Source organism: Melanostigma gelatinosum (assembly GCF_949748355.1).
Source record: "Melanostigma gelatinosum genome assembly, chromosome: 11".
NCBI classification, from domain to species: domain Eukaryota; kingdom Metazoa; phylum Chordata; class Actinopteri; order Perciformes; family Zoarcidae; genus Melanostigma; species Melanostigma gelatinosum.
The window spans coordinates 2,536,750-2,547,744 of record NC_136644.1 but is presented as its reverse complement, the minus strand read 5'-3'; the positions used below and the strand labels follow the sequence as shown (position 1 = coordinate 2,547,744).

The 10,995-nt window shown below is 44.9% G+C and overlaps 2 protein-coding genes across 4 annotated transcripts; both read left to right on the top strand.

Annotated features, from left to right (window-relative positions):
* Positions 1-297: 297 nt before the first annotated feature.
* Positions 298-7,294, top strand: tmc8 (transmembrane channel-like 8). The gene is made up of 16 exons (XM_079278184.1): positions 298-607; positions 1,295-1,556; positions 2,278-2,426; positions 2,541-2,675; positions 2,772-2,824; positions 2,903-3,042; positions 3,147-3,294; positions 4,178-4,342; positions 4,420-4,571; positions 4,648-4,714; positions 4,822-4,931; positions 5,090-5,276; positions 5,829-5,986; positions 6,097-6,240; positions 6,474-6,552; positions 6,692-7,294. The coding sequence occupies exons 1-16, from the start codon at positions 565-567 to the stop codon at positions 6,836-6,838; spliced, it is 2,139 nt and encodes a 712-aa protein (XP_079134310.1). The 5' UTR covers positions 298-564; the 3' UTR covers positions 6,839-7,294.
* Positions 7,295-7,424: 130 nt separating this feature from the next.
* On the top strand, positions 7,425-10,828 carry LOC306785146 (Fc receptor-like protein 5). 3 transcript variants are annotated; one of them, XM_079279375.1, is made up of 9 exons: positions 7,425-7,558; positions 7,654-7,680; positions 7,893-8,174; positions 8,304-8,600; positions 8,769-8,999; positions 9,083-9,415; positions 9,716-9,769; positions 9,862-9,971; positions 10,093-10,828. In XM_079279375.1, exons 1-8 carry the CDS (start codon positions 7,510-7,512, stop codon positions 9,918-9,920), a joined length of 1,332 nt encoding a protein of 443 aa, XP_079135501.1. In that variant the 5' UTR covers positions 7,425-7,509; the 3' UTR covers positions 9,921-9,971; positions 10,093-10,828. The 3 variants fall into 3 exon arrangements, with proteins under 3 accessions (XP_079135501.1, XP_079135500.1, XP_079135502.1); XM_079279374.1 differs by having other exon boundaries at positions 7,432-7,558; positions 8,727-8,999; XM_079279376.1 differs by lacking the exon at positions 9,716-9,769 and having other exon boundaries at positions 7,433-7,558; positions 8,727-8,999.
* The last annotated feature ends 167 nt before the right edge of the window (positions 10,829-10,995 follow it).

The following is a 10,995-nucleotide window of genomic DNA, read 5'->3' as shown; positions in this document are numbered from 1 at the left end:
GTGTGTTTATTGTGTGGTTATTGTCTCAACATAATTGAAACTGTGTATGTCGAGCAAGTTCTTAAGAAATGACACTTGCTTCTTTGTAAATGCTTCTGACTGGAAGCCTCAAATGTCTTTGTGGTGTGAGTGGGTGGAGAAAGCCTTTCTGCTCCATCGTCTCATACATTAACTCCAAACGTCGGTTTCCAGATGATGAAACACTGTCCGGTGTGCTTCATGTCAACTATTTTCAGCCACCAATGCAACGCCTGCGTTTTGCATCCTGTCATGTGATTTCCTGTGAGCTGTCAAATTGAGACGCGGCCTGTGTGGAGCACAGATCTGACATCAACAGGACTTTAGGGACAACACTCACTGCAGGCCCGCCGCTAATGGGTCTTCACTTCAGTGGGCCTTGATGTGGGCTGCAAAGCAGGCTGTTTAGATGCAGAGTGCGGAAGTAACTTTTTTCAGTTTGAGTTGCAGCTTTGGTGGAGAGGTTTGTCGCCTTGTGCTGTATATACTGCGGGACGATTGGTTTCTGAAGATCTGTTATAAAAGAGGAAGTGCAGGGAGAATAAAATGGAGGAGCACAATTCTGTCAACTTCATGAGACTCCTGTCAGGTAACAGAATCATTTTACAAAAATGTGCCTTTTTTTGTGTGCGTGTGTGTGTGTGTGTGTGTGTGTGTGTGTGTGACATTAACGTGTTACATGATCTATGAATTTAAATAAGACACTGCTGATATTACGCATAGGCTAGAGGTAAAGAAATGGATATGCATGTGGTTCTGTTTCGGGATGTTTAAAGACATTGTGGAAACTAAACATATAAAATACAGGTGTTGATTGTTTGTTAAGCATAGATTTCAAACATTTCCTGGTTCCGCCTTTTCAAACGTAAATATTTCTCTGTTTTATAGAAGATAAGATAAGATGTACTTTATTGTCTTGAGCTCCAAGCCGCTGCATCCCACAATACACATGCACGCATAGAACACACTCATGCATAAACATGCTTAAATACACATGTCAACATTAGTTACACATAATAAAACCAGGTGTGATCAACACAGATAATAAATAATCAAATTACAATACATCAGTCCCCAATAAAATCATACCATTGTAAATTAAATATTTTGGGGTTTTGCACTGTGGATCAGACTAAACAAGACATTTGAGGATGTGACCGTGGGCCTTTTTCACTACTTTGCTACTATGTTGCAACCTGTAACAAATGCGGAGCTAAGTAAAACATCTTGTACGTAAACATGCACTGTGATCTACATTCATGTGTTCCCACCACAGAGGAGAGCACTGTTTCCACCGTGTCGTCGGACTCCTGCGAGTACTATCAGACAGAGATATTTGATCAGCTGCCCAGCATCCAGGCCAGCCGGCCAGAGCAGGACAGACAGGGTCTCTGGGAAGCCTGCGAGGCCCACCAGGGTGGCCCAGAAGCGGGGCAGAGGATCAGCCATGGCCACCTGTCCAGAGCACCCAAAGACAAGGCATTTACACAGCCGCTCAGGAGCCTGGTCATGTGTCTTCAGAGGAAGAGAGACGCCAGGTGGGAGAGGTTATTCTAATATGTCTCTGTTTAGGACGGCCACAGCAGAGGACACAAATTACTGTTTGTCCACATTTGTTCCTGCTAGTTGGACTTTGGGTGGCATCATTACAGACCTGGGTTGCCTTTTTGGCTTCGGACCAGTTGTATATATAGGTCCTGGAGTTCCAGTTGTGTTTGTCCAATGATCAGGCTGTGTGTCTCACAAAGCTTAAGCTCAGCTTCCTGTACCAGCAGACGATGTCACAGGTGAGAACACTCTCAGCGAGTGACCTGAAGTTTAGTTTAAATATACAAATATACAAACATAACAGAGATAAATGAATCAGTGCAGGAAGAGGCAAAAAGCCAACTGGGCTTATGTGAAGCCTCCACCTATATCATATTACAATTTTACAAAATTACAAACAACATCAAATGAAATGTGAATAAGACATAACATTACAAACAACAACAACAACAACAACAACAACAAAAGGTCACACTGGAAAAATAACCCTGGGGATGACGTCATCAGGGTAACTTTTGAAAGCTCCTCCAGAGCCTCAGAAAACAATATACAACTGTCCCTTTAAACATCAGGACGAGTTTATTCACCTCCTTTTCAAAAGTTCAGTCGTGTTTAAAGTTTTGTGTTATTTTAGATATTTTCATGCTCAGGATTTAACATGTTAAAATAAAAGAGGCATTGATGAAGTATCATATCTACTCTGCTCATTAGGTACAGGAGGAAGATGCAAATCAGCAATATTGGTTTTTGGGAGTCCTGGAGGCGGAGCCAGAGCATCAACAGGAAGAGGGTTTGGGCACAAATGGGAGGAGCTCTATCAGACCTTTTGCCATGGCAGCACACTCTCCACACCATCGAAGGTGAGACAGGACCGGTGATGATGAGGATTATAAGGACTCGTTTCCAGTCTGTTGTATCACCACGACTAGATGATTTCACCCAAACATATTCTAACCCTCACTGATCTGTTCCAGGCAGGTTTGGAGTTGGCGTGAAGGCTTACTTTGTGTTCCTCAGATATCTGGTTTACTTAAACCTGCTTCACTGTGCCCTCGTCTGGGCCTTCATTCTGGGGCCGACAACATTTTATGGCAGGAGCAACAGCAGTGGTGAGTCCTCTGTAAAGGCAGATTAAAGTACAGCAACCACAACTCAACGCAGACTCCTGCAAAAACACTGTTGTGTTGTTCTCTGTGATGTTACAGAGCCGTTGAAGTTTGGTGGCAATGACTCGGTTTTGGATTTCTTCCAGGGATCGGTAAGGGTTTGTTTGCTTGTGTGTATGTACTGTACGTTTTATACATCTTTCATATAATATATCTGCTCCTTTCTACAGGGCTACCTGGATCGCTCTCCGGTCTTCTTTGGTTTCTATACTCGTGGTTCCCTGAATTTGCTGTGCTTGAATACGCCTCTGCTGTACCTCGCTGGAATGCTCATCATCCTCTTCCTCAGTCTCGTCCTGGTGGTCCGTAGGTCAGTCAGGAAAGTAACTGCAAAAAGAACAAAACGTTTCGATATCCATCTTCCTCACATCGTAGAGAAAGCTTCTGTGTTCAATCTGTAAACTTCTCCGATAGAACGACGGTTGGCTACAAGCACACCTGGATGCTCGGGAAGCGTTACAGTATGAACGTGAGCTACAAGATCTTTTGTGGTTGGGACTTCACCATCCAGGACCCCGCTGCTGCCACTCTCAAACATTGCTTCATCAGAAACGATCTCAAGGTGAAGGGATGCACACGCATCACCGGCATGCATGATGGCGCTGCTCTAGTTTACCACGGTCGCACACCACACGCTGGTCCAACGGTGAATCTGTCAAACCCATTGCCCACTTTGGCTGTTTTCCGTACTGCGTATACGTAATGTTGGGTCTGAAGGCCGGTCCATGGTGTTCAATGAGATGTCCTGCCTCAACCTATCATGATCAAACTATTCAGTGACCCTTCATGCTCTGCAAGGAGGCATCTGCATGTTTTCTCCACTCACCTATTCAGGTCTTTCCTTAAATGTGTCACCTGTCTTTCAATTCTCTTATTTAGAATCAAACCTGGAATTTCATGAACAAAGTAACATTTTGCAATTCCACAGCTTTATTTACAGCAAACTAAACCCTAAAAATGGGTGACCAAACAGGTGGGTGACCACCTGGCTTTCAAAACAGATGTATTCACTCACACACACACACACACACACACACACACACTCCTGACTATGCAGACACAAGGTGGTAAATGTCAGTGAAAAGTGGTGTCACATGCATCAACATTGAGGCAGATGAGGAAGTTGTGATGCCAATTTAGAAATGAGTGGTTGAAAGTTTCAAACCTCTTTTTAGAACCAGCTCAAAAGTGAAATATGAATATACAAAACTCAGTGTAAGGTGAAACAAACACACTGCTCTTATCATCAAGCATTTTCTCTGCACTTCTGCCATGAAGGAAATGGTTACACACTCCCCCAACGCATGTCCTACTTTGTATGTATAAAACTATACTGTTTGATTGTAGTTTTAGTGTGTGTGTGCTGCTGGTCTAATATTTTGATTGACTTAAAACACCGGCGATGCTCACAGTTGAGAGGTTTCCCTCTTTCCGCTCGTCCTCAGCTGTTCCTGGAGGAGGAGAGTTTCTCTGTGCGGGAGGCTCAGAGGACTCTTGGACAGAGGGTGCGTCTCTACCTGCTCAGGTTTGTCCTCAACCTGCTTGTTCTGTCCCTGCTGGGTGGAGCCTTCTACCTCATCTACTTCGCCACCCAAACATCACAGTCCGGGGTGAGACTTTGATGCTGGTTTTGTTCGTGTGTCCTGGATTTGGTGAATAGATTTTCACATCTGACTGTGTTTTTCAGAGTGGGCACTATTGGCTGGTCAGCCTGGTCCTCCAGTACCTCCCTCCCATCACCATCACCTTTGTCAACCTGCTCCTCCCTCACATGTTCCGCAAGATCTCATCTTTTGAGGACTACTCTTTCACCATGCAGGTCAATGCCACTCTAGTGAGGTAAGGTGCACGGGGAGATGAACCCAGGACACACACATACACACACAACTGCACTGGTTCACCCTCTTTTCTTCAGGAGCATCTTCTTGAAGCTGGCCTCGCTGGGGATCTACCTATTTTTCATCTTCACAACAGCGCATAAAGTGAGTTGAGAGTGAGATTTATGTTTCGAGGTCCTGCGGACTGATATGTGGTGTCAGATCGATGTTTTTCTAAGTGAGTTCTGAATCCATTTTGATTTCTTGTACAGTATCCCTTTCACTGCAGGGAGAACATGTTTGGTCGAGAGATGTACAAGCTGTGTATCTTCAACTTCCTCGCCACTTTCTGCAACGTCTTCCTCTTGAACTACCCCAGGAAGTGGGTTTGTTTGAGATCAACAGTCTCTTTCTCTCTTAGTCATCGTTGTGGTTTGAATAGAAAGATCGATGCGTTTGGAATAGTTTGTCTGATCTAGGGAAAGAATGGAGCTCAGTTCGTATGTTGTCGAGATTCATGAACTTTCCTCTGACTGACAGGCTGCTGCAGGAGAAGTACCCCTCATCCTTGCTGGCCCGGCTGTTGGGGAAACAGCGCTTCCTGATCCCTTTCAAAGTGTTGGATCTGGTGTACAGTCAGACAGTGTCCTGGGTGGGAGTCTACTACTGCCCTCTACTGCCTCTGATAGGAGCTGTCACGCTGATGGCCACCTTCTACATCCAAAAGGTTGTCTGGGACATGAGCGCTATGGACCATCTAACTCTCGCTCCCTATTTGTGTCTCTTAAATCCAGTTAAGCATCTTGTACTGGCAAGAATGTCACAAGATGCCTGAGAACAATGACCTAAAAACACAACAATAAACTAAATATTAATACTAATAAAATAAATTAAATAGTTTGCCACATAAGGTTGATTGGACAATTTGGTTTTTGTACAAATTAAACAAACAAGAAAGAACATGTGAGCTGTAGAGGTGACAGAGCCAGGCTAGCTGTTTCCCCGTGTCCAGTCTTTATGCTAAGCTAAGCTAAGCGTCTCCTGACTCGAGCTTCATATCTAACGTGTGAGTGGTATCTAAGCAAGGTTCCCAAATTGTCGAACTATTCCTTCAAGTAATCTATACATTTGTCACATTCTAGAGATCTGAGTCTATTTGAGTATTTTTTACCGGCCCATGGTGCATGATTAGATGGAGTTGTGACCAAGAAGCACTGGTGACCGTCAACTGTACATTTACCATCAATGTCCACGTCCTTCCCTCTAACACTGTCTTCAGTTCACGGTCCTGCGGTGCTGTGTGGCAGAGCAGAGGATGTTCCGAGGCTCCAGCTCCTCTGTTTTATTCCACTTCATGTTGCTGCTCGGTCTCCTAATGGCTGCAACCACACTGGGCTTCAACCTCTACCAGCTAGAAGGCACACCCGACCAAAACATGTACTTTCTTACTCTCTTAACATGTTAGCACTAGAAGGAAATATCCCATTTATAGTTTTACTTTTCTCTGCAGCTCATTGCCCCAATTTCTTCCCCCTGTTTCTACCCAGGTCCTCCTGTGGTCCATTTGGAAATGGAGAAACTGTGTTTAACGTGACAGGAGTGTGTGTGAACAGCCTCCCAAGCCCGGCACAGACCACGCTCCGCTACCTGGCCTCCGAGGCCTTCGTCCTGCCGCTCATACTCGCTGAGATGTAAGTATGCAACGGGTTTATACAAACACTGGCTCTGTATTTGCAGTGGGATGAGTTTTTCCAGTTTGAAGGAAAACAAGTAAAATCTACGTTGAAAAGCAGAACGAGAGGCACTGAGTGCACAGCAGCAAACACGTTATGTAGAAGTGATGATCTTCAATGGATACGAGCTGTTTTAAGGATAGACGTACAGTCCTTTCCTCTGATCTGTCTGTCTTGATTCTGCTCCTCAGTATACTCTTAACCTCGTATGTGTCACGGGGACGAGCCAATCAGAAGGCCATCGAGAGACTGAAAGACATGCTGGTTGTGGTAAGGAATGTTTGAGTTTGCAGCTGATTTGGTTGTTGCAAGGTACTACTTTTCATGTCTATTGGTGAGTTGTGCTTCTCCAGTCTATCTGTGTGCATGCTGTGCCTTTATATACATTTGTATGTGTTTTGTCCCACAGAGCAGCTCAGATAAGCGTTTCCTGGTTAAACAGCATGCCACGATGCTCAGACGGCGGAGAAAACCCCACAGAGTCTGTTCTGCAGCCATCGAAGAGGAAGCCCCCCCTCAACCACTGGAAGCCCCCCCCCCCCTTCAGGCATACTAACTCATTAAAGTCCCCAAGCTGTCAGGCCTGTCCATCCACAGACTTAAATATCATTTAAATATAAAGCCGTGCTTTTAGGCAGCCACAGCCGGGCGGAGGCTTATGAGTGGCTGAAAATAAGAAGTCAAAAGGGCTGTTCCAGTTACGTGAGATACAAAGATAAGAAAAGCAGTTGTGGCCTCTTCCTGCAAAGGTCTTATTTTAACCTTCATGTGATGCATTCTCTAAATCATTTCTGCATTCATTTTTTGGGGAATTAAAGATTTGATTATTATTTTATGGTCGTGACTGCGAAAAAGTGTTTGAACGTTTTTGGGGGTAAATTATTAATTTATGCATATCATACAATACATATTATGTAATTGTATTATTGTTGATACGATGATCATAGTGCTAAGTTTTGTTCCAAAATGTCCCTTTACCTGAATTCAATGAACTGTAAGTGATTTTCAAATATCCTGCTCATTAAAGCTTTGTGGTGCATTGTTAAGCTTTATATGTCGCACTTAAAATAAAAGCTAAAACGCAGCCTAACATGTTATCTAGTTGCAACACGTGTGTAACACCCTTCGCTTTAACAGAATCCGAAGGATCCACACACACACACACACACATTCGGACACTGAACGAAGCTATGGAGAAACCGTGTCAAAGATAAATGCGGAGCAGTTATGAAGAGTATGAAGAATCTACAAACTCTAACTTTGCTGCCAACTTTGGGTGAGTTGATCAACATAGTTTAAACCGGCAATATGAATGAATAATTTGATCGATTCATTTATATTCTTACAACAATCTGTTGTTGTTTCTTTCAGCTCTGGCAGGTGTTTTCATCAGCATAAGTAAGTTTGTTAAAGTGGAGCTCATTGAGATCTGGTGCTCAGCTGATCGATTGATCTTTCGTTGGTTCAGAACTTTTCAGACATTATTCTTTGTTCTCAAAAACTGATCTCAAATAATTTGTGGCTGTACCTGCTCATACTCTCTTTAAAACTTGTTGTGGTTAAATTTCAGGGCTCCACTTAAACTGCCAGTGCTCGCTGTCTCTCTTCAGGTGGATCGCTCTCTCCTCGCCCGGTTCTGACTGGTCCTGACGTGGCTTACCTCGGCTCGAGGCTGGCTTTCCGCTGTATTGCACCTAACTCCTCTCTGCCAGTCACCTATGAGCTGATTAGGAATGGGAGCGCTTTAATCGCCACCGTCGCTGATCTCCAAGGGGACCAAACGGCCTCATTCTACCTAAAAGTCGCTGCGACGTTGGAGGGGTCATACCACTGCAAGGCGACGACACAAAGAAGCACTGGAGTCAGCAACAGCATCAAGCTGACTGTAGTCAGTGAGTGACAAACACAGAGAAAGCATTCATCCTGTTACAGCTTTAATAACTGGCTTATTTTACCGGAGACACTCCCAAACCTTACCTCTGTCTCGCCTCCCCAACCACCCATCCTTCCCCAACCTCTAGCTCCAGCATCAAACACCAGAGTGACTGCTGAACCCTTCCCCCCAGTCGCATACGAGGGGTCACGCATTGAACTGAGCTGCAGCGTCGCGAAGGGTTCCCACCTTTTCTACACCTGGTTTTTCAACAGGACGGAAGTGACATCATTAACCTCTCCCCTGCTTCTGCTCACTGGGAACAAGCTGGTGATGGGGAAGGTGGCTCCAGAGCATGCTGGGTACTATTCTTGCATGGCTTGGTCCAGGGTGAAGGACACCAGGAGGTTTTCCAGCAGCTCAGAGGTCCAGGTCACAGTCAAAGGTGTGTGACAAAAAAAGAAAACAATGACACCTGCCTGAAATGCTGATGAGATGTGTTTTCACTTTAGCCTAACATGTATTGTGTCATCCCTGTCCCCAACTTCTCCCCTCTTTATTCCTCCACCAGTCTACGTTTCAAAACCAAGAATCTCTTTCTCCATCTCCAAAGAGGGAGCCGGCCACCGTGGCAACGTGACGTGCTGGTCAACAAGAGGGAGTCCTCCGGTCAACATCTCTCTTTCAGTAGATGACACAGAAGTGGGATCTGTCACAGCTGCTCGATCCCTCGCTGCCTGGTTCCCCGTCCCCATGGTACCCGGGCAGGACACGGCCGTTGCTCGATGTCGGGTGAAGACTGAGGCGCAGGAGTTGATGAGTGAGCCTGTGACTCTGGAAATGGGTATGAACTACACCCACATCTGTAGGAAATATGTCTTTTTGTGATTGCTGACCTGTCTTTCATCCCCCCCCTCATTCGTCCAGTGCCAGTCGGAGGTGATGTGAAAGTGGAAGTTGAATATCTCTACAGTGCTGACTCCAAACTGACTGCTGCCAAGCTGAGCTGCCAAGTCAGCAGAGGAACCTTCCCTTACGTCTCTTGGCTCTTGAACACCTCTGGCCTTCCCACTGAGACGGATGTGGACTCCCATATCCACCCCGTCCTGTATCACGGTGCCCTAACTGACCGTAGACGGACCCTCGTTCTGGCCAAGCTCGGCCCAGAGGAGTCTGGGTATTACCGCTGCAGGGCCAGGGACAGCTACAATGACTCCGGGCCCTGGGTGGAGAGTGCAGCCGTGCTGGTCCGAGTCACAGGTAAAAACATCAAGCTAACAGTAAATAAGCTACAGTCTGCTGTCAGTTAGCTTAGCTTAGCATTAAGACTGGAAACAGGGGGAAATAGATAGCCTGGTTATGTCGAAAGGTCACCAAATCTGCCTATAAACACCTCTAACGCTCACGAACTAACATGTTTGAGGACAACTTATTCTTTTGAGGGGGTTGTGAGTCTTGAATACAGACTCATCTTAATATTTCACATGTGCCCGTTTCTACATTTCCTCTTTGTGTAGTTGATCTTTAGTGTTCCACATCACACTTTCTACTCTTGCTCAGACAGGATCCTTAACTCCTTGCCTCCAGCAACATCCTCCACTGAAACAGCACCAAGTAAAAAGCACATATCGTAGATATTTGAACGCCTTACATCCTGCCTCTACGGTACATAATGCTTCATTTGCGTTGTCCCTTCTCTTCCACAGAGGTTTTCCTCAGCACCATCGATGTCCTCACCATCACGTTCTGCTGCTTCCTTTTCTGATGTTAGCAGTGGGTGTAGGCCGTGTGTACAAGATGTTTGACCACAAGCAAGGTGTGTGTATGTGTGTGTGCATGTGTGTGTGCGTGTGTGACAGAGAAATCAATCCACTGGAAATGTGTAACTCAACCTATATTAATTGCTCTTATGTCTTCTCCTCTCATTTCTTTCCCAGCTCATGCCCACGTTGCTACAACAGAGTAAGCTTTGTCTTGATGGACCTCAGAAAGTTAATTGTTCTGTTACTCAAATCATCAGGCTCCTACATATGCCACTGAATTACTTCACCCATATTCACCGCCCGCGCTCTCAGGTCAAACATGTCAGGTTATCTGTCTGACCCACGCACTCGCTTTAAGACCCGTGGTGACCGAGCTTTTGGGGCAGTAGCACCAAGGCTTTGCAATGCTCTGCCTGCACCCCTGCACTTCACAGATTCTGTGAATTCATGACAGAATCAGCTGAAGACACACCTGTTTAGACTCATGTCCTAGGCCTTATCACACCATGTTCTAATTTAGCTTTTAAACCATGTTTTAACGTTGTACTTTCTGTGTATGTCAATGATTGGCCCTTATATGGTCACATTGTGTTGTTTATGTTTGTGATTCTGACCCTGTTAAACACTTTGTGACTTATGTCTGTGAAAAGCGCTTTATAAATAAATCTTACTTACTTACTTCAAAATATAGGAAAAATAGACACAATATGTAATTGGTACACTTTCAGTTGAAAATGTTTGCATTTTCCCAAAAAGAATCCCGTTAACTTCCTCAAACGTTTTCTGGAAAGAACTACGCAGGCATGTAGGCAGTGCACAGCAACTTTACTGATGATCTCTGTTTGCTGGAATGAAGTGATTGTGAATGTGACTGTCAACTGATGTTTTGTTGTTGGTCTTCTTTTTTCAAATAAACCAATGAAATAAATGATGCTTTATTACACCTTCACATCCTCGCAAATCCTCTGACTTATGTTGTTTTGACACTGACATTTTTCAAAATATGACACAACAGTTCTGAGTAAATTACTTGATCTCATGATGTTTAACGAGGGGGGGGGGGGCTCCAGGGAGGGG